At 40.3% G+C, this 23169-nt stretch overlaps 1 protein-coding gene across 2 annotated transcripts in view; it reads left to right on the top strand.

Annotated features, from left to right (window-relative positions):
- The window catches only part of LOC107390174 (polycystin-1-like protein 2), a 67102-nt gene extending 45428 nt beyond the window's left edge, over positions 1-21674 (top strand). The window contains exons 27-44 of one of the 2 annotated variants that reach the window (XM_015966739.3): positions 619-797; positions 1011-1157; positions 1718-1917; positions 1998-2236; positions 2337-2511; positions 2739-2946; positions 3061-3301; positions 3395-3491; positions 3580-3714; positions 4355-4540; positions 4824-5154; positions 7178-7311; positions 7424-7551; positions 12051-12211; positions 12290-12500; positions 12720-12821; positions 12924-13055; positions 18305-21674. In XM_015966739.3, coding sequence (XP_015822225.2) covers positions 619-797; positions 1011-1157; positions 1718-1917; positions 1998-2236; positions 2337-2511; positions 2739-2946; positions 3061-3301; positions 3395-3491; positions 3580-3714; positions 4355-4540; positions 4824-5154; positions 7178-7311; positions 7424-7551; positions 12051-12211; positions 12290-12500; positions 12720-12821; positions 12924-13055; positions 18305-18499 — 3201 coding nt within the window. In that variant the 3' untranslated portion in view covers positions 18500-21674. Of the gene's footprint in view, positions 1-618; positions 798-1010; positions 1158-1717; positions 1918-1997; positions 2237-2336; positions 2512-2738; positions 2947-3060; positions 3492-3579; positions 3715-4354; positions 4541-4823; positions 5155-7177; positions 7312-7423; positions 7552-12050; positions 12212-12289; positions 12501-12719; positions 12822-12923; positions 13056-18304 lie in introns of both variants that reach the window. The other variant, XM_054747057.2, reaches the window with a different exon arrangement.
- Positions 21675-23169: the final 1495 nt, after the last annotated feature.

The raw sequence follows: 23169 nt of genomic DNA, 5'->3' as shown, positions 1-23169 counted from the left end.
TACATTTTTCGTTTCGTTTCATGGCGTTTGTTTACAATTTTTCTTTCGGGAAAGGCAACTCTGTGCATTCTCAACCTATTTAATCGGATTAAATGCTTGGTGCACATGTACGCACGGCATGATCGGATCATTTCAGTTCGTGTCCATGTGAACAGAGATTCGGAAATTCCGATCAACCAAGATTTCAATCGGATTGACGAAATTTGGCTCATGTAAACGCAGCTATTAGGTTGAAATGTTTTCAGTAATATACAGTAAACTCGAAAGTGACTGTTTGCCACATGTCACACTGCTGTATCACATCCTTGTGCCTTGTAGCGGTGGCTTACAGCAGTGCTAGTTGTTACCATTGACTTACATTGTTCACGCTAAGCTAACGCTAACAGAGTACTGGTAGATCAGGAGAATGTCTAGACTGGTTACAGAATGCTTTGACCCACTTATCAAACTCTGGGGAATATGACAACAGACTAAATATCACTTTGGGGTGAAATGTCCCTTTTAAGGGTTCAAACCAAATTAATTAGCTCAATTTCTATGTTCAAACTGGTCACATCAAAGATTTCAACAACTCATTTGTTTTAAACTTTTTTGTTTTAATGCACCATATTGTTTCAGGTTGTTGTGACTCTTCTGGGTGCAGAAGGAAGCAGTCAGCCCCACCACCTTTCTGATCCAAAGAAGCCATTGTTTGAGCGAGGTGCGGTGGATTTGTTTCTGCTAGCTTCCCCTCACTGCTTAGGAGAGCTGCAGGGCATCAGGCTGTGGCACAACAACTCAGGGAGTCATTCTGCTTGGTATGAAACAAAAACATGTGAAAATTAGAAAATAAATGTACTGGTGCCAATTTACAAGAAATGGCTAATAGTTGATAGGTGTTAACATTAAAATGGTAACACTTAATACATTGGGAATAAGTGTTTATTATGCATTGCAGGTGAGAAAGAGAACAAATCATGCACAAACTTAAAAACTAATAATAAATTATATGTTTTTTCTCCTTTCTCCAGGTTTGTGGGGAACATTATGGTCCAGGACTTACAGACAGATGAAAAATGGATCTTTTTATGTAATTCTTGGCTCGCGATTGACATGGGTGAATGCTCCTTGGATCAAATATTTCCTGCTTCTACGGAGACGGACCTGAAGACATTCAGGTGAGGCAGGGATGAAGTGGTGCTCTGAACAGCAAAATTACATGGAAGCATGCTGTTAGGATCTGAAAATTGAATTTGAAACCTAAACAAATATTTCCTCTTGAATGTGAATAGTGTGAGTTCAAATGAAATGCAAATGGGATGCAAAAGCAAGGCTGAAGAGGAGGAACTCTTCCTGTGAGAAGTTGGTTGAAACGCTGCAAACATGATCCTCCCCTCCGCTGCTGTGGTGCAAACTTAAAAACAATTTCATTCTGTAGTTTGCATTTCATTCTGATAATATATTACATTTAAATCAGTACATTTGTCCAGTTTCAGCTCTTATTTGAATTTGCTGCTGAGAAGCACAAAATCCATGTAGGATACACCCAAATGTTCTCTCTGAATTAAATATGCGATTATTTTAATAATTAAATAAGAAATTTCTTCTTTTCCCTTTGATCCCACAGCTAAAGCCTAAACTCTGAGCTCTTCCAAACTTTGTAGTTTCAGTAATCACGTTAATCCTCCACTAATTGGGTGTTTGGGACTTAAAATGTTTATTACTTTTTGCCTCCCAGTAATTTGTTCTTCATGAAGACAGCAAAGGATTTCAGTGATGGACACCTGTGGTTCTCTGTGATGTTTCGTCCACCGAACAGCACTTTTACTTGTGTGCAAAGAGTTTCCTGTTGCTTCTCCCTGCTGCTGTGCACCATGCTGACCAGCCTCATGTTTTATGGGATCCCCACTGACCCGTCCGAACAGGTCATGGACTTGGGTAAACTTGATTTTTTATTTATTTACAGTTGATTCCAAATTTAAGAAAATGATTCAGAATGTCGGATATACATTTTTCAGGTCACTTCCAGTTCACCTGGCAGCAGTTCATGGTTGGACTTGAGAGTTCCCTCATCATGTTTCCGATAAATCTCATCATAGTCGGAATCTTCAGAAACACTCGTCCACGACAGATGCCTTGTTGCCAGAGCAAGACCAAGAAAACAAAAAACCTTCAGCGTGAGGGCGCTTTGCTCACCGTTTCCTCTCTGAAGGCCTCCAAAACTGCTAGAAATGCCGAGTTAGACAATATCTTAAAGGCAAGTGCTCTTGAATCAGCCAGTACCATAATATTTATAATATCAAACACTTTTTCCGTTTTTATGTTTTGCGTGTGCTTCACATCCTGTTTTCGTTTAGGATATTACAAGAATTGTCCAGTCGTTCTCTGAGACGACAAAAAGCAACATACCACGCACCAAGTTTGGAAAAGAGTCTGAAATCAACGTTCTGCTTTCTGAAGTAGAGCGTTTTATTAAACAGAACTACAGAATAAGAGCTACTACCCAGTCAAATGCACAGTCTAAGCTACCAGGTGTGTTCTATTGAAGCAATCATATTCATACTGTTTATAAAACGCTAAATCATCAGGTTTTACTCTTCATTAGGTACGATTGTGGTTTTTGACAGGTAAATGAATCATTAAATAATATGTAAATGATAAATGAAGAAAAAAAGAATATTAGGTGGATTTTCTACAGTATGAGACTGAAAGCAGCTAAAATTATGTCCACTAAGTTGTGGGTTTGTGTCTTTTTTTAGTCAGGGGCATTGAAAAGCAGAGCAACAAAACGCAACAGCTGTACAAACAGCTGGGCTGCCTGGAAGGGGAAATGAATCAGCTGGACACCTCCAGCTTCTCCGACCCAGACGGGTTTTGTCAGACTCTGCAGCGAGTTCAGAACACGAAGAGCATCCTTAGAGACCATCTTTTCACATCCAACCCCATCAACCAGGAGGAACACCAGAAGTAAAGGCTTCTGCTTTTTGTTCATTTAGAGTATTTGATGCTTTTTTTTCTTCAGAAGTCAAAGCCATGATCACATTTTATCAGGTAAAGTCTCCTTTTGCTCTCTATTTGCAGGTCCATTCCTGCAGATTGCACTTCTGACCATTTAGAACAAAATAAGAAAGTGAGTCATCAGGGATGTCTGCCCTGGTGGTTTATCTTTGTCGGCTGGCTGCTGGTGATCGGAACCAGTGTTATAGCAGGGTACTTTACGATGCTCTACGGGTTGAAATTTGGAAAGGAGCGCTCCATAAGCTGGTTGGTATCCATGGTCATCTCTTTCTTTCATAGTCTTCTCCTTATCCAGCCTATAAAGGTAAGAGCATGTACTTTTTGGTCTTTATCCACACCTAGTATGACTTTAAATTATTTTTACTCTTCTCGCACCTCTTTGCATCTCGCAAAACAGGTGATTTGTCTCGCAGTATTCTTTGCACTTGTAATCAAGAAAGTTGAGGGGGAAGATTTTCAAAATGTGGTGTTTGAGAAAAGCGAAAAAACTCCAGGTAATGTCTTCATACTTGAACCTAAATAAAAAAGAAACCATGTTGTAAAAGTGATGAAAAATGATCAAATGCTGAGAAACGTCCACAGGTGATGAAAATAACCAACACACAAGGAGATGGGAGGGCTCCTTGTATGAGCCACCTCCTCCTGCAGACATTGAAAGAATGAAAAGGAAAAAGATTTTGGAACAGAAGGCATTTGCTCTCCTTACAGAGATTTTAAGTGAGTTTGTAACTGTTGCATCACATAAGCACATTCAGAATAAGAAAACAAACAAAGCCAGTCAGACGCACTGACACATTCAGGGTGCTTCTTGACATATTATTCAGGTGGTGGTTAAAATAAAATAAAATAAAAGTTATTTCTGGAAAATCCAAAGGGGTTCGAATGAAGTCAAACTGGACTTTGTTGGTTTCTTGAAGACCTTTCGCTCCTCCTCCCAGGAGCTTAGTCAATTCTGACTTGGAAAACATTCAGCAGAAGAGGAGACCTCAGGCTTCACCTTTCCAGCACCAACAATGCAACTTTAAACCTAATTCAAAAACCGTTTGAGTCCAGGTCACACCATCTTACATCTAATCAAAACAACCATGCTCACATAATACGTCATAATGACTTCAACAACTCCTCAGGGGGTAGGGAAGGGGGTTATTCATAGGTAGTTTCAGCTCTTTAAGCAACAATAGACAGCTACAGTTCATAAATGTGGCTCTCCCATATTTCAGTGAGAATTAACAAAACTGCTGGGATGAGAAACAAAACTTCCTTTGAACCCCTTTGGATTACTGTAACCTGGATGACTGAGAACTTTCACCAGCACGTTGAGGATAGTTCAATTCTTACTTTGGGTTTTGTATTCCAGCCTACTTGGGCTTCATGTGGATGTTGCTGCTGGTAGCTTTTGGTCAAAAAGACCCCAACGCATTCTTCCTGAATCAGCACATCATCAACAGCTTCACGCAAAATGTTCCGGACAGCGTGAGCACTCAGGGTGTGTTTATGTGGGCCAACACGTCACTACTCCCAAACCTTTTTGGAGAATTTCAAGGTAGAAATCCATCCCAATGATTGTTTAATCCCACGTTATGGGATTTTCAGCTCAATTACATGTTATATTGTAACTGCACATTTAAAAATTACATTTTTTACGTGTATATGAAGGAAAATATTTGTAATCATTGTGGACTACCAAAACCAAGCAAGAGTTTTACACTTGGCTTGCAGAATGAAAATGACTGGATTTAACTTTGTGGCGAGTGATATAATGATATAAATGATATAAATCTACAAAGTCTATGATTAGAGTGAAACTGTAAAATGTTCCTACTCAGGATTTATTACCGATGGAAAGTCCAAGCTGGTGGGGAACGCTCGTCTTCGTCAGCTGAGAGTCCAGAAGAATTCTTGTCAGGTTGCAGGCTCTATGCTAACATTTGTGTCAAACTGCAATGCTGTGTATTCATGGGAGATGGAGGACATGGGGTCCTATGAACCAGGGTGGAACCACTCCCTGTTGGATAATATTTCTACAAGCACATCCAGACCATGGAAGTACCAGACGCAATCCGAACTCAGGAATCGACCTTTTTGGGGCAGACTGGAGACCTACCGAGGCGGTGGTTACGTAGCTGACTTGGGCCCGAATCTCCTGCAAGCTCGTGGGTGAGTTCTTTGATGTTTTCAATGTAAACACATTGTTTATGATCTTAAAGCAACACTTTAGTTTCCTGCTTCTCTCCCCTACTGGTTGAAAACGGAATTACAACTGTCCTAAACAACCCTGCAGTAGCCCGCTGTAGCTAGCGCTAACAATGAACTAATGCCAACAAGAGTCAACTGCTAAGTGAGACATTGTAATGTCCACAAATGTCAGTGTTCACCTGCAGATGACCTACAGGTCATCTGCAGACCTAATTCAACCCTATGGTGTGGGTTTTATATTCTAGCTGCCAACAAGCCACAAGATCCTGAACTGCTTGTTGACATCCTGGAATCATAAAATTGACATCCTGTTCTTTCCAAGGTCCCTCGCAGAGCACCCTTTTATCTAACCTCCTCGTTTCAAGAAGAAGATTTTAAAATTAAATATGAACTTCCTAAACTTAAGCCAGAAAATCATTAAATAAATGTTTGTTTATTGCTACTTATAATAATTATAAATAATGAAATGTTTCATTAATCTGTACTCAATGATTGTTTCAGCATGTTTACTTGACAAGGTCATAGCATTTGCACTCACACAAGTACAAAGTAAGGTAAAGTTAAGTCCATGACACATAATTAACCTTTTACCCAGATCAGAGCCTCCGGATCAAAGAAGGCGTGCGTCTCTGAGATTCTTGGTAACATCCAAACTTGTCAACCTTTGGTTGGCTACACAATCATAACATGAGAACATTAAAACCAGATCACGTTGGTGATTCTTTAGTTCTAGAGAAGCTTCAGATCGGCCACCTGAAGCACACCTCTTTAACCCACCAAAGATTTTGACACGTCGTCAAAATCTATTTTGCACCTGCAAAGCTGATAGGCTACAACAAAATAGTTCCTGCAGAATAAGCTGATATTGTTTAGACTCCTTAAGAGATCCAGATGCTCGGTTCCTTCCGTCTGTCATGACCCGAGACATCTCTGGACTGAAAGGATCAGTACCACAGTATTCTACAGCCCTCCGGTGCCAGCGGTCATCCGACCTCTCTGACTTTTGGATCCATCAAGAGGGTCTCTGAAAACGGGTAATGTAGACACACAGATAGCGTCTGATGAGGGTTTTTGATAACAATCAACCTCACAGCTTAACGCAAACCAAACTCTTTAACATCCAGAACGCAGCTCTCCGAGATACAGAAGTTCTGACCAACATCGCATTCACACATAGGTTCCAGACATCACCTTTAGTTCCATCCACTCACAGTAAATAATAGTTAACCAATTTGACAAGTTTTAATTGTTTGTAAAATTAATTCTTACTTTTGCAAACCTGACTGTTTGATGAATCAAAACAAAGTACACTCCCCTAATAAACAAAGAATCCTAGAATCTTCTGATTAAACACAATAAAGACCAGGCGGGGTGATATTCTATATTTAGATAAGAGTATCACAGCTTATTGGTCACAAGTAAAGTTAATATATATATTGAGCTCCTAAAGTATTCAATTTACCCAACCCTACAACATGAAGTGAAAAGTTCAAAACCAAAAAAACATTGTTTACAATTGCAGTAGCAACAAAGCCAGGTCACCATCAGTCTGTGTATCATAGCCTCCTTCAGCCAACTTAAGTGAGTGCAGACTGCACCGCGGTTCCCTCTTGTTTTAATACTTTGCCATTACTCGCTTACTTTTAGATCCCAGGCACCGCCATGATTCCAACAAAAAAGACAACCAAGATCTTCTTCTACTCGTGCTTTTTATTGACAGTCAGCGTGCTGAAAAAGCTAATTGCTAGCCTGCTACCAGCACACCAAGCAGCAATTGCCATAAAGCAGGTAGCAACCTCCCACTAGTGTTCCTACCTGAACCACAAAACAGTTAAGTGCAGTTTCTGACCAGAAGAGGGCTACAGAGTGCTGTACAATGCAAAGTCGCTCAAGAACCACTGAAGCCAGTTTGAAAGTAATAGCTTAAAGTGTTAAAAACTCTAAGTGTTGCTTTAAATTCTTATTTTGCGTTCTTTGTCTGCAGCACACTTGATTATCTTTGGAATAATAAATGGCTCGATGAGTACACGAGGGCGGTTTTTGCTGAGTTCACAGTTTATAATGCAAATGTGAACCTGTTCTGCATCGTCACATTCTTGATGGAAACAGCTGCTGTAGGTGAGAAAGTTGATCTGCTGCAGGATGCGTAGCTTAATTTATTGTATTAAGTGGAAAAACTTGATGACATGCTTGCCTTTTTTGAATTTAATCCTGTTATCTGCTCTCCCAGGAGCTTTCCGGCTCTACAGTGAGCTGCAGATTGTTCGACTTTACCAGGCAATGGATGGCCTTTACTTCTCCGTCATGGTTGCTGAGATCCTTTATTTGCTTTTCATCCTTTATTACATGTTCCAGCAGGTAAGCACACATTTATGACTATCTTGGTGTTTTTTATTGTTTGCCAAGTTGTTTGGTTTCCACTAGCATTTAAATTATTCAAACATTTTCAAAACTTCAGATTTTGCAACATCAGTTTGAAATGTTGCATCATGCAGATCTAATGAGAACCAATACTTAAGTATTTTTTCCTGGGTCTTGAAATCTTCACCAGCTTTTTGCAGGTTTGTCCTAAAAGGAATTCCCCGGTCGTTTTAACTTTTAGCCACAATTTAAATTTAAACATTGACTGGCTTGGCAATATGGAAACGATGCTCTTTACATAAGATTTCATTGTCAACTTTACTTCTGTCACCTTACAAAAGGTCATGTAGGGATAACAATATGTTGTTGGGTTTAATAGCATTAATTATCTGTCATTTTCAGTTTTGTTGCATGGGAAATATTAGTTATTTGCATCTCTACGCTGTCTCATGACCTAATGATTTGATTTTTTTCACCCTCAAATGCAGGCTTTATGCTCATGGGCTTCCACTATTAACTATAATTTAACAGTAATGTGACATAACGATCCTGTTTTGTGTCCTTAACAGCCCCTTACAGCTGTTAAAGAGATGGGATCAAATATAGATAGTGTATTATGTGGTAAAGAGTAGGGATGTCCCAATCCGATCACATGATCGTAAATCGGCCCGATCACGTGGTTTCAGACTCGATCAGGACTCGGGCTTTACTTCCCGATCCGGACTGGATACTGGGTTCAAATAACAGGAGAGCAACTTGGTTCTCCTTAAAGGTTGTCAGGCTCCCCGGATGCCCTTAACTTACACACCCAGAAGGAGCACAAAAGAGATCCAGTTTCTACCTATATTATACATATTATATGGACTCACAGTTGCGGGGATTCTTTTGAGCAGAGATGCAGAGAGCGGCAGGCAGACCGCTGATTATTCATGAACTCCAGTAGGGCTGAAACGATTCCTCGAGTACCTCGAATAATTCGAGTACAAAAAATCCTCGAGTCAAATTCTCTGCCTCGAGGATTCGTTTAATTCATATTTAATTAATTCGTGGCTTTGCAGTCGCCCGTGGTCATGTTTCACCCGGACTGAAATAAGTGACGCACATGCCCACTGGACTGCACACGCGAGTAGCGAATGTAACTTAACTTTCTCTTAAGCCATGGCGGACAACATGGACCCCGGTGGAGTGCGAAAAAGACAGAAAATGTCAAGATGTGGGACCATTTTTCACGTCGTTAGGCGGAAAACGTACTCCAGTGTAAATACTGTAAAATGGATTAAGCCTACCACAACACCACATCCTCCGTGCTGCAACACCTGTAAATGTCTCTTCTGCAAGCGGACTCGGAGCCTCTACAAGATAATGCATTTTAGCCTGTATTTCTATATATTCTGTGGACACTGTGCGACTTTTTCGTTTGTAGCACTCAGTTTCAGCTCACACCGTACGTCTGGTAGCAACACGTCTGACTTAAAATGTGCTAAAAATAGCAGTTTTTACACAAAACGTCGGACTTTTTATTGTGTTATTGATGTTTGTTGTCCTTCGGGATTGCTGCAGGAGGACATGGGTATTTATGCGAGGAAAACGAAAGAAAGTAAATAAATGTTTTGTGATCAGTATAATTTGACAAAACCACGGCAAACATGCTTTCTCGACAATCCTTGTTATTGTGTGAGAAAAAAGTGTTGAAATTAAAACGGACGTGTGTTAATAGGGAACAGCCGGCGAGCTGTTTGCGCATGCACCGTGAGCGGTTCTGGTTCTGTTTGGGCCGCAGCCGCTCGCAGCGCTACTTCAACAGTTATCCTCCTAGTTTTTGTCTGGCTTGCAGGCTAGCAGATTCTCGCACGAGGGGAAAATCGGCTCAGGTTGTGTACTTATTTTTTGCACAGCCATTTGTTTACTGTGAAGTAAAGTTGAAGTGCTGAAGTTTTGAAAACTAATTTTGAATAAAACTTGAAGAATAACTGGCAATAGCTTGCTCATTTTAAGAGGTCTTTCATATTTTATAACATGCTATTTGATAAAATGGTTTACAAATACAAAAGGGTAATTTATTAGAGTACTCGATTAATCGAAAAAAATATTCGATAGAGTACTCGATTACAAAAATATTCGATAGCTGCAGCCCTAAACTCCAGCTACGTTCTGCACACGGCCACAGTAACATTTTCTACGTTTCTAAGTGGCGTCACCAAAAATACATATAATTAACACACAGTCGTTCGTGTCCGATCATTTTCTCTCTGGTATGTTCTAGCTGTAAGTTCTGTCTGTACTTGAGCATGACGTGTGGACGCGCTCGCGCTGCACCGCTCGTCACTGGCGCAGCCGGGCAGCGTGGCGCACACCGCTTTTTTTGTGGTCAATAGATCAACTTGATCTGCTAGTTAAAAAGTTGCTTGTGAGGTGAAAAAGAAGGAAGCAGACAAGAGATTTTCTGGAGGACTGGGAGACGCAGGAAGATCAGAGACAGACAGGACAGGAAGATAGGAAAATAAAAACCAAGAAAACAAAGTTCTTAAAAAAATAAAATGTAGGTAGATTGATCCCACTACACGTATGTACCCACATAAAGCAATAATTCATCAGCATGTAGTATTTATATAGTTGATACAATTCAGATCATCTTCAAAACTCCGTCCCATGCCCAGGGACGTATCTAAGCGCTTTTGGGGCCGAGGCAAATAGACCCCTGCCAGGTATTTTAAGCTGAAGTGCTATCTGTTTTTATATTAGACTTTTTATATTTGTAATAAAGTCCAAAAGTGAAGAATTTATGTTATTTATTACTTGATTGTTCAAGCTAACCTCACAGAAGTGATCTGTTGTTAAAAATGAAAATATAAAAAATAAGAAAAATTCTGGAACTGTTTCTTCCTTTTCTTATATATTTTTTTAATGTATCAAAAGTATCAGATCGGGACTCAAGGGATGGGTACCGAATTCGGTACTTTTTAAGGTACCGACCGAATTCAATAGTACCAACCGAGCACAGATTCACGTCATTTCAAATGGTGCCTCGTTTCGGTACCCGTCCTTCACAACGAGAACTTGCCAAGACAGCTGCGCATGCGCAAGAGCGTTATGTCGTCGGTCGCTGCGAGCCAGTTGTAAACAGAGCAGCATGGGTAGAAAGAACGCACGCTAAAGCTTGGGTCCACTTCACTAAATGTGATGGGTAACTGGGTGATGATGAAACCAGCGACAACGATCTAAGTGAGACATCCTCATCTTAATCTGCTCCGGTAGGTAATTAAAATGTTTAAGATAACGTTAGCTTGATATGTTAGCTTCCGTTTCGCTAATGGTGCATTCGCTTTCTCCTCGGAAGTCCGAATTTCCGACTAGAAGAGCATGAACGCGCTCTAAAGTTTGGCTTCACTTTACTAAATGCGACGGGTGATTGGGTGAAGATGAAACCAGCGACAACGATCTAAGTGTGAGGCATCATCGTTTTAATCTGCTCCAGCAGCTAAATAAACTGTTTAAGATAACGTTAGCTTGATATGTTAGCTTCCATTGCCACCATTGTTATCAGCTAATGGTGCGTTCGCTTTCTCCTCGGAAATTCTAACTTCCCAGTAGGAAAAATCAAAGAAAAAGGACGGCAAAAGGAATGAAGATACACAGTAAATTTAGTTCACAGTAAAGCTGTTAGCTTCAGTTTAATTATCAGCTTATAAAACTACAAGGACGATGTTAAAATACAAACAGTTGTATGTTATTTATCGTGATATTTATCAAATATGGTTATATATTGAGAAATATATATATTTAGTTTAGTTTAGTTTATTTGTCATATGCAAGTTAGCACAGGGTCAACATTGCAATGAAATGTGTTTGACGAGCAGCGGTCTCTCAGCAGCATAATACAATAGAAAAAAGAACAAGGTATAATACAGTAAAAGCAAAATATTAGAGAGTCAATATTTAATTATAAAAGAGAATTAAAATAATAAACACTCAAAAGTATCAAAAATTGGTACCGTTAAGTACCGGTATCGATTCCTAGGTACAGGGAATTAGTACCGAATCGATTCAAATGTCAAAGGTACCCATCCCCCAGGTATCGGCAGATTCTCAAAATCAAATGACTCGGACTCGAGGGCAAAAAAACCTGATCGGGACATCCCTAGTAAAGAGGATACGTGTGCACCCTTAGACATTCATTACAGGTTTAGCCAGTAGATGCACATTATGCAGAGTTATTTATTTATATTAAATGAAGACTGCATCATGTAATGTTTTTATAAATTAAAAGCTTTGATTTTCTTTGTCAACCCTTTCTTTATAACTTTTGGCTGCTGAACTGTCAAGACCTGAAAAAGCACACCAGTGTGAATAAATAAATATAGAAACATTAGAAGTTTTAATTTATTTTTAAATTAGTTTCAAAACAAAATCTTTATTTGTGGTTTAAAAATTGTAAACGTTGTCATGCTCCTGTTGCCTCCTATTTGAGAAATCAGGCTGTTTTCTTCTCAAAAAAGGGGAAACTGATGAAGCAGCAGCGTTGGAGTTACTTTAAAAACAAGTGGAACCTTCTGGAGCTCAGCATCATCCTCTTAAGCTGGAGCGCTGTGGCTCTTTTTATCAAGAGGACCCTCCTTGGAAACCGTGACCTGGCCTACTACCAGAACCACAAAGACCAGTAAGGGCTGAACCTCAGAAATTATGTGTCTGACCATTAAACATCTTTTCTGACCTTTAACCAACTCTTTAAATGTAGATTTGCCAGTTTCTACGACACTGCCACAGCTGACATCATGCTTCAGTACTCGATCGCCTTCCTGGTCCTTCTCTCCAACATCAAGCTGTGGCATCTTCTCCGACTAAACCCCAAGATGAACCTGATCACAGCAGCCCTTCGACGAGCTTCGACCCACATTTTCCTCAATCTCGTGGTCATTGCGATCATACTGGTGGCGTACGCCGTCACTGTGAGCATTTTGTTGCATTTGCAATGACCGTTAAGTTTGCTAATAAATGCTTTTTCTATTAGAATTAGAAGTCCTTGGGGCCATTAGAGCTTTATAACAGCGCCATGAGCAGAAAAAAATGAACTGGGTCTCTTTAGTCAAACTGCTCATACAATGAAACCTAAAGTAGTTCCCCTGATTTAATACAAGTATGACTCTGATGTACATGTGACTTCACAGAGCAACATCATCTATGGCTGGGAGCTCGCCTCCTACAAAACCTTCACATCTGCTCTTCTGACCCTCATCTGTTTGCAAATCGGCATTTTCAACTTTGATGAGGTGAGTTTTTTCGCTCTTCCTCTGGCCCAGAACTTATCCTGTCCCCTTGGGCTTAATCCATGTTGAGTGAACACTAAAAAAAGCTTCAGTATTAATTTGTAGGTACTGAATGACGACCATCTGATTGGTGGACTACTCTTTGGTTCCTGTACTATCCTCCTGACGTTTGTGGTGCTCAATCTCTTCGTGGCGGTCATTCTTGTGTCTCTGGAGGAGGAGCAAAAACAACACAAGGTACATTTTTCAATTATTATATTGCAAGAAAGAGTTTTCTTTGAGAAAATCTTTATTCATTTGCCTCTGCATGGCATCAGATTTAATATTTATGATGTAATTTGCCATTCTGTTCTTTATATGATCAATAATTATGCAGAATTGTTTTAAGTCTAGTTTTCTATGAAAAAGCTTTGAAAGTATTTTTCTCAGAACAATTTAAAGCCTCGTTATTTTTTTGTTTGTTTGTTTGTTTTTTTACTGAGTCACTTAAGGTTACAGTTATAAAGTTATAATGCAGTTAGAGTTTTCTTTAAGCAAACTAAATACTGGAATTGCTTTAGAGAAAGAAACCCAAGTCCACTCTGAAATCACTTTGCTAAGATTTGTGTAATTAGGTTTTTGCATTTTGGCCATCCTGAATGACATTTAGCTCTGTTCTGTTTTTTAGAGCACATATTTATATCTTTGTTGTGAAACATGAACTAGATTTAGCTCTAAAAAGTTAAGAGACAAAAGAAAAATCAGAAAATTATGGGGTTGTGTGAATAAAAAGTTAAAGATTAATACCTCAATAATATATACTTTAAATATAGTTCGTAATTTACTTGATCCTCAAATTCTCATTGTTTTAAAAGAATAAAAATGTAGAAAAGGCTGCTTTTTAACCTTTTTTGGTCTGGAAGTTTAAGGGTTAAATACTGATAATCTAAAAACTTTTCACCAAAATCTGAAGGATTTTTTTTTTTATATCCATGATGTCAATATTCCACCTGTGGAGAGTAAATCAGCATAGATTAATAAAGTTTAGCAGCACATTACAAGTAAAAGTGTCCCTTTCGTGATGTTTCTATATTAAACATTTACATGTAAATAGCAAAATCTGACATTTAATTTTATTTTCACTGGATTTGCACCAAAAATAAATGATCCACAATTATTTTATCTTTCTCTTTCACTTGCAGAAAATCCCAAACAGAGCTTAATGACAGGCTGATGTGGAATTAAACCAATACACTTGTAATCAAAGGTGACACAAAGGTGTTTCTGGGGTTCATTCGTCGATCAGCCACAAGTTTATGACTACTGACAGTAATGCTGCTCATCTTGTAAAAACAAATTAATCAGAAAAAGCATTCTTGCATTTTCCAAAGTTGTCAGGAGGAATTAAAATAGCACAACAAACATTCAGCCTCCAAAATAAAACCTGATTGGATTCGATGATAAACAAGCTGAATCATCCACCGTCTTACTGACCGTTAATGGCTTCCTGCTAATCTCTGAATGAAAGACGTTTCACGACACCTCTTCATGTGTTTTCTCCTCTTCCTACATGGTCAGAGTTGTTTTAATGTCAAAACAGAATCTCATTAGTTGCTAACAGGTGGATGTAATATGCCTGATTGATTTGAGTCTTTTTAACACTGAAACTGCGGCAGCTTTCAAGTTAGACTCAGAAAGACGAGACTTTGTCGTGAAATAATGAGTTTTTACAGATTATGTTCACTAATCTGTCAGGTAGAATTTATCTCTGCCAAGTGATGCCCTTTAAATGTTTTTGCTTCAGCTACCCAAAGTACTAAACTACATACACATTTAATCCAAAAGTCTGTTTTATGGAAAAAGTGATCTTTGAACAAACGACTTTTTATTTTGTGCATCTAATTAATCTTCCTTTGACATTTTTCTTTTAAAATGTTAAAGCATCTTAAATAAAACTCCGGATGTGACTCTTTAATAATTTTCTAATGAACTTTTTATTATATAAACATAATCCTCCTGTCATTTTGAGCAAAGACTTTAATAAAACAGCAAATTGCTACAAAAGCATGTGAGGAATTAAAAGGTTTAGTTTGTCATAAAGTAAAAAAAAAAAAAGGACTTTCTGAGTGCGTTCGTACTAGGGAGATCAAACTCTTGAGCCTCCCTGGTAAAGTCTATTCAGGGGTTCTGGAGAGGAAGGTCCGCTAGACAGTGGAACCAGTTGTTGTCCTGGCCGTGGAACACTGTAGCAGCTCCATATCCTAGAGGGTGCATGGGTGTTAGCTCAACCAGTGTACATTTGTTTTTTAGATTTGGAGAAGGTGTTTGACCATGCCACTTGAGTACTCTAGGGGGTTACTCCTGGAGTTTGGGTTACCATGCACCTTTATCTGGGCTTAAGTCCCAAAGCCTGAGCTTGGTCCACATTGCTGGCTGTAAGTTGGGCTCATTTCCGGTGAGAGTTGGACTCTGCCAAGGCTGTCCTTTGTCATCGATTCTGTTCATAACTTTTATGGACAGAATTTCTAGGTGCCGCCAAGGTGTTGAGGGGATCTGTTTAGGTGGCCTAAGGATCAGGTGTCTGCTGCATATTATGTGGACCCTTTGGATTTACTGGACCATGATCTCCAACTTGAAGCTAAAAGAAACCTCTAAAGTGTGATGGGCATTGTATCGTCTGCTGCGGTGAAGAGAGAGCTGAGCTGGAAGGCATCTATGATCACGAGCTTTGGGTAGCGATACAAGTGGCCAAAATGAGTTTTCTCCACAGGGTATCTGGTAATTTGGAAGACGCTTGGACTAGATCCGCTGATCTTCCACAGCCAGTTGAGGTAGCTTGCTGAATTTCTTGATGAGAAATAAACAGTCTCCTGTTTGGGAAGGTCCAAACTGCATCCATTGCTTACTCCATTTAGGGAAGGAGCATCTGGCCCTTGCAGAGGAGCTTAAGTATCTTACAACTGATGGTAAAATGGAGCGGGAGATTATTTACAAAGTACCAATGAGTTAGCTAAGAGGTGTGGCTGAAGATGTACCAATTGGGCAAACTTTCTTCTCTCACCTGTGTTCATGAGCTGTAAGATCTACACAGGCGGCAGAAATTAGCTTCCTCTGCAGAGTGGCTGATCTCCCCCTCAGATAAAGGTTGAGAAGCTGAGAATAGAGTCGTTGTTCCTCCTCGTCAAAAGGAGCCAAAGCAAGTGGTTTGGACTTCTGGTAAGGATGCTGTTACGTCCCCGACATGTGTTGTTAAAATGTGAAGGAGGGGGTAACATAAGAAATGTGACAGTGGAATTTAAAATAGTTTTATTTGTAATAAAAGGTTCTAAAAATGAGCAAACTGATGGCTAGCATTTTAAAGATAATGCAAAACTATCAAAAAAAAACTCTGAAAAAGGTTAACATCACAAGATGAATTATCAACATTAAAACACCTGGTTAAAACTTATTGTAAAAGTCAATAAAATTGCAACAAACAAAGTTAACCTTTAACACAAACATCACAAGATCCCACTGGATCATCCAAGAGCTTTAACCTTAAAAAGCTCATCACTAAGAGTTAAAACTGTAAAGTTAAATCTCATCGAAACAAAGGGGTTAAACCACAACGAGACCTGGAGGACAGCAGAACCCCTGCACTGCTGCCTCCCAGATTGCTGAAGGCACAGCCTTTTTATCCAGGTGTTGGTAATCAGCAAGAATCGGCTCAGCTGTGCTCCTCAGCAGCCTGGAAGAGAGGAGGAGGAGGGGCGGTGTCAGGCTGATCACCGGGGCTGGGTGATCCTGGCTCCTGGATCCCACTGGCCAGACTGATAGCCATAACAGATGCCTTCTGGACTCTTTCCAAAGACCAAGTTTGGGACATTTCCCAAAGGGAGACCTTCTGTTGCGGACCAAAGACTCAGGCCCTGTCCACACGTAGCCGGGGATCTGCCAAAACGTAGATATTTTTCTACGTTTTGGCCTGTCATCCACACGAAAACAGAGTTTTTTCACACGAAAACGGATCTTTTTAAAAACTCCGGCCAAAGTGAAGATCTGCGTTTTCTCCGTTTTGGGTGTCTGCGTGTGGACAGACAAAACCGGAGTTTTAAGGTCCGCAACGTCACTTTCCGCGACAAAAAATGCTGACATCACGTGTGCGACCTGTGTTTACACTAGCCGACAGCATGGAAGCCCTCAGAGCTGCGCTCACTTTGTCAATTGTCCAAGCGCTTTTTGCTTTTTTGTTGTTGCAAGCGGAATTACTGCTCCTTGCGGAAGACCACAGACGAAGGACGAGGTTAAGAACGGGGGAAGTACTGCCGCCTACAGGTCTGGCATGTCCTTAACAACGTATTTATCCGGGTACGTGTGGACAGAGTTTTTTTTTTAAACGAGGTGGTGTGGATGCAAGTTTTTGGAGGGGCGGATATTCGTTTAAAAAAACGGCTACGTGTGGACTAGACCTCAGTGAAGAGCTTGAATGCCACAGCTGTCCTGGGAACAGCTCTGGAAGAGTTAGAGGCTGGCCCTTTGAATTTCACACCAAGATTTGATTTTTAATTGTTGTTTTGTTAGCTTTTTGTTTGTAAATTAGATTTTTCTATAAGACAGAAAAGAGTAAATCTTTTAATCAAACTCCAACCAATCTCTTTCTTCTCTCTTTCCCTGCACCACAGATGAGAAAACAAGTTTTTTCCCCAACTCAAGCTAAAGAAACAACAAATAAAATACCTCAAACTACAACAAGACCAACAAAAGCTATTTGGTTTGTTCCAACAGCATTATGCTGCCAGTGCATTTATCATTTCTAACAACTATTGGGGTTCATTGGTGATGCACACAGGAGAACAGGAAGATCAATAAAGAACACAGTCTTGGGTCAGCAGCATGAAATGTGCAGAAGCTGCATCAAGCAGAGCCTAAACCACAACCGATTTCCCTACAGGCTGCAACACTGAAGGCTAAAAACATTTCTTAAGAGGATGAATCTTTTTCTAACTCAGCATTAATATAAAAACTGTGATTTTCTGCTATGTTTATTTTTTCTTAAGCACATTATCAATGCTTGTTTCGGCCTTTCGGGGTCTTTATGACTTTTAAAATTTAAAACTTTCTCAAATCACGTTTGATGAACTACCCGTGGGGATGGAAACAACTTGTCTCCCATTGAAAGCCCACAGTTCTGTTCATTTGTGGCCTTATTGACCAGGTAGAAAAATCACAATTAGCCATTTACACAGGGGTGTCAGAGCAGCTGGTTCAGCTGGTCAGATTTGATCATGAATATTGTATCTCATACTTGCCCTAATTATCTGTGAGCATAATCTAAAAGCAAAACGAGTCATTCTGAAGCAGGATTTCAACAGTCGGTTTTTCCACATTGCCTTAAAAACCAAAGCCATTACCAATAAATTGGAGTGAACTATCAAATGAGCTCTTCAGTTCGTTTGTGCTCTGGCGTTGGCAGCTCCAGTGTTATTTATTCTCCTGACAGTCACTTTGAATCTTTCTTTTCTCGCCAGCCGTCTGAAGAGGAAGAGGTTGTCGACCTCCTGCTGAACAACATCTGCAGTCTATTTGGCATCCGCTATAAAAATGAAAAGAAGCTCATGGGGCTTGATGTGAATGGCAGCGGTGCCTTGGCCGTCAATAACAGCAGAGATTTCCTCAACACCTCCTCAGCTGATGTCAACATTTATCAGAAAACAGGCCACTAAGTGAACCCCAAGAAAAAGAGTTGCATTTGATGATCTGCTTCACAACTTAGTCACGGTCCCTGCTTTTTGCTTGTTTTCTGCTTTGAGCATAAAATGTAACAATCTGTTGGGCTCTAGTTTATATTCATTTAGAACTAGGGGGATCAGTGCCATGCTAACGAAAAAAAGAGTAAGTGATGAAGTGGAAAATGTCAAGTAAAAATGTGTTCACAGGAAACGAGGCATTTTAAAGCCCTATAAACAAAAAAAAACCCATGGAGTGTGTTTAATCCCTCACCATAAGAGTCACAAACAAAGAATGTCATGTTCTGTGTCCCCTTGGTCTCCAGCCCCCTCCTGTTTGTCCTCTGCGTTCTCCTCATGTGTCTCCTGGTGTTTCCCAGCTTCTCAGGTCTCCCCTAGTCACCCCTCTGTAGTTTTATTTTCTATGGGTTCAGCTATTCATTTTATTAGTTCCCCTTAGTGTTTGTGTCCTTCCCCACTTGTTAATTACCGTAAATCCTCTAATATTGGCCTGTATTTAATTAACTGCCGGTGTCGGAGTCGGCGGAGGTGAATAATGGCCGGCTTTTTATTGTGGCCGGGTGGAATGTGGTAACAAGCAAGTACGGGGGGCGGTTGTGTCATATCCGTCTCACTTTTGATTTGCCAGTGATAGACCGCGAGGGTAACTTTAACTGTGCGGAGACGAAGAGGAGGCGAAAATTTGGTATCAAGTCCAAAGAGAACGTGCTGATTATGCTGCAGAACACTGGGGAGCAGTAGCAGGGGTTGTATGAACTAGTCATTAGTCGACTTCACCGCTCTATAGTGACTTTTTATGCCTGTCATCGACTAGTCGCTGTCACGTGATAATGACCGGCAAGATGCAGCCCTCGGAAAAGACAGCAGCCTGCTGTCAGCAGGTGACAAGCTCCTGCGCGTCGGGAGGCAACGCGCTGTGCCAGAGCGTCGGTACTGACACCCGCCGTAAAACGGACATTTAACCAAATTGTGACGTTTACCCTCTTGCAATTTAACCTTCCCCTCACCCCCATCCTAAACTTAACCAGCTTGTGCATGCAAAGCTCTGATTGTTGACGCGCTCCACACATCTGCTTCCTGAGCACGGCCACAGTAACATTATCAAATCAGGTGTCGCCACCTCAAAAACTAATTTAACACGCGATCGTTTATGTTGGCTCATTTCCTTTTATATTTTCTGTATTTTACTCTTTTATTTGTGGCTGATGCTTTTCACTGCTGTGGATCGGGGCGCATCACCCGTTTTGTCCTCGGTGACGCACCTAACTGATGTGGCCGGCGAGCAGCCGCACTCCGCTGTTTCTGCGGTCGGTAGTTCTTTTAGAACTGCAGTTCAAAGGTAACTCATAAGGTGAATATATATGAACCCAGGTAGCAGTTTTTCTTTAGGATTGAGAGGAGATGCAGGAAGATAATAAACAGACAGGACAGAAAAATAGTCAAATAAAAACAAGTTAGTTTTTGTACCTGGTGGTTGCAACAAACAGACACCATTGAAGGTAATCAGAAGTGAGGAACAGAAAATGAAATAATTATTTTAATGTTTAGAGCAGCAGGAACTCTGAGAGGCTGCGGGCGCATCAGTGAGTTTGCGGCCGCTGCGCAGGGGGAGGGGGGAGAGGGCTGAAGCAGAAACTACCGTTGTTAAAAGAGATGTGTTTAACTTTCAATATGTGGGAGCAATTTTAATTGTCAAAAACTCCAGCGAACCATTAGTTTAGTTGTTTTTATAGGTTATGTTGTTTTCCCTTCACATTTAGTTAATTGATTTCACCTGTCCTCCCTCTAGGCCTCACTCCTCACACCTGTCACCTGTTCCCCTGATTGTATCCCTCTGTGAAGATGGAGTTAGACTCTGGTAGGGGTTGACTTGCCCTTTAAAGCTTATGAAAATTGTTTGTTAGTAAAGTCGTTTGATAAAACTCAGACTTTTTTGATAAACGTTACATGTTTTCAGGTATGTTTGACCCCGGCTTTCCACGGGAGCCGTCAGCAGCACGTTACTGCAGCAGCACGTCATAGCTGCTGATAGGAACCGCTGTGGTCAACAGAACCTTTTCCACTGGAGCCGTCGGCAGCCGTCAGCAGCGCGAGTCGGCCGCGTCTCAGGAGCAGCATGTCGCGGCCTTTACGCGCCGGTTCTATTTTCTACGCGCGACGCCTCTGAAACGGGTCAAGTTAGACATTTTTGGGGAAGGAAAGACAGGAAATCGGACGCGGAAACGGAGAGAAGCTACAGAGATTTTCAGAATAAAGAACGTGCTGCCTTCCGGTTGCTTTACTTTAAAAAATGTTACTAATTGTGCGTCCCCGTGAGAAGTTATCACCTAGCAACCGGTCTCCTTTGTGTTTCAGGTCCGTATTGGCGATTATAAAACGGACAGAACATAAAACACAAACCATGTTGTAATTTTCTCCTGCTTGTTGTTGTGTTTACTGATGAAGTCACTCGTGTGACTTCGTGCTCTGTCGGTGACAGCTGCTCCCCTGCTGCTTCGCGTCTCGTGGGAAGGGCCAAGCAGCAGTTTACGCGAGCAAGACGTGCTGCTGCAGTAACGTGCTGCTGACGGCTCCCGTGGAAACCCGGGGTGAGACTCTTATTTTGAAAGATTAAAGGAACTTCTCAGTATCCCTATAAAAGCCGCTGCATAAGTGTCCAAAATTTAGCATGTCGAAGCAATTAAATCCCTTTCTTAGTTTAGTTTGGGCTTTTTGTACAAGGACAGCACAAAAGACGATGTTACATGTAAGGGCAATGCAACCATTTAGTGCAGAGGTTTTCTAGATGCTGATTTGCAAACCTAGTCCATACTTTAAACTTTACTCTAAAACTATTAAATTACATACAATCAGCAAACTACATCTTGTCATGACATTTCAGTTCTAGGCTATAGTTTTGACAATATTTTAATTTGCTTAATATAAAAAAATACCTAAACTATTAATTTGAGGACCAATTGTTTTTGCAGAGTAAATCTGATAAAACTTTCTCTTTTAACTCTATCAGCCTTTTCAATCTGCTCATTTACTGATTCTGTGACAAAGGAGTGAGTCTGTCTCACAGGGACAAAATTCATCTTTTTGTATATTCCATGTAGCCACAATTAAATATTGTGTTTCATTCAGAACAATAAAATAGTCTTGGCAAGAGTGAGATTTGTTTTTCTTCATGCCGGTCAGCTTTCTAAAGAAAGAGGGTTTAGAAAAAGAATCTAAGAGACCTCATTCTGCCTCATTCTGGGAGTAATTTAAAGATGTTTACTTTGTGCAATGTCAAAACGACCCTGCCATTATTACTTTACTTTTTTATAGTACAAAAAAACTTATTCAGCATTGCAATTTTCTTCTTAAGGACAACTTCACCAGCAAGTTATATTTATAGCAACAAATATAGACTTTACGCAGGTCAAAGCTACATTTGAAGGTCTGAAACTTTATTTTGAAGGTCCTTGAAGCACCTATAGCAGTCACTGTTAGTCATTGTGGCATCTCTCTCACATATTTGATCTCTTCTGGTGAATTACTGTGTTGCAGAGGCAAATGTTTATTTGATATTCTGTATAAATGTACAATATGACCTTGCTTGATCATTATTGTAAATATCAGAAGATTCTAGGATTTTTGCTTTATTAAGTAATTATACACACTTTGTTTTGATTCAGAAAAGTCAGGTTTATAATTGTAAGAATTTATTTTAGAAACAATTAAAACACGACAAGTGAACTAAGCATTTACTGTGAATGGATGGAGCTAAAGGTGATGTAGGAACCTGTGTAAATGTGGTGTTAGTCAGAACTTCCGAATCTCGGAAAGCGATGTCTCTGGATGAAAAATAATTTGGTTTTCTCTAAACTATGGTGTTATCTTCAGAAGCACATTCAGACACAATCTCTCTGTGTTCTACCTCACCCTTTTGATGACCCTCGTCATGGATCTGGAGGTCAGAGAGGTCGGATGACCTCGGGGCACCCAGGTCCGGTAGATAGACCGTAAGCACCGACTTCTCCAGTCCAAAAGATGTCACCAGGCAATACAGGTTGGAATCATCGACATAAATATATGGACAATGGGTTTCCATAGACTCTAATAACAAGTTTTTCTGCTAAAATGGGAGGTGGCCACCCCCGCCATTTTGACCGTGTCACAGGTTCCGTCAAGCCCAGACAATTCCACAAAAGGGAAGAGAGGTGGAGCTGAGGGTGGGGCTGTAAGGCTGGGATCAACTGATGACACCCGGTCGAACTAGCTACAAGCTAACCTAAAGCTAACCCAAAGCTAATGCGGAGGTGGGAGCTAAGCTGACGGAGGTAGCAACCTAGCTGTTTGACTCAATTTCAGAGCTGCATTGTGGGGGCCTGGTTGGAATCAGCTTGCGTCTCAGGAATAACTCTTAAGGAGTTGAACAATATCAGCTTTGTTCTGCAAGAACTGTTTGCTGTCTCAGCTTTGTAGGCGCAAAAAGGTTTTGACAACGTGTCAAAATCTTTGATAAAGAGATATGCTAAAGAAGGCTGGTCTGATGCTTTCTCTAGAACTGGCAATTCACTCAGTGATTTTTTTTCCTTTTTTTATTTCATTCAAAATAAAAACAAATAAAACATATAAACAATGAATACATAACAAAAATCAAATTTGAACGAAAAGGA

This window comes from Nothobranchius furzeri, chromosome 14, assembly GCF_043380555.1.
Source record: "Nothobranchius furzeri strain GRZ-AD chromosome 14, NfurGRZ-RIMD1, whole genome shotgun sequence".
NCBI lineage: Eukaryota > Metazoa > Chordata > Actinopteri > Cyprinodontiformes > Nothobranchiidae > Nothobranchius > Nothobranchius furzeri.
This window is presented reverse-complemented; position numbering and strand designations above follow the sequence as displayed.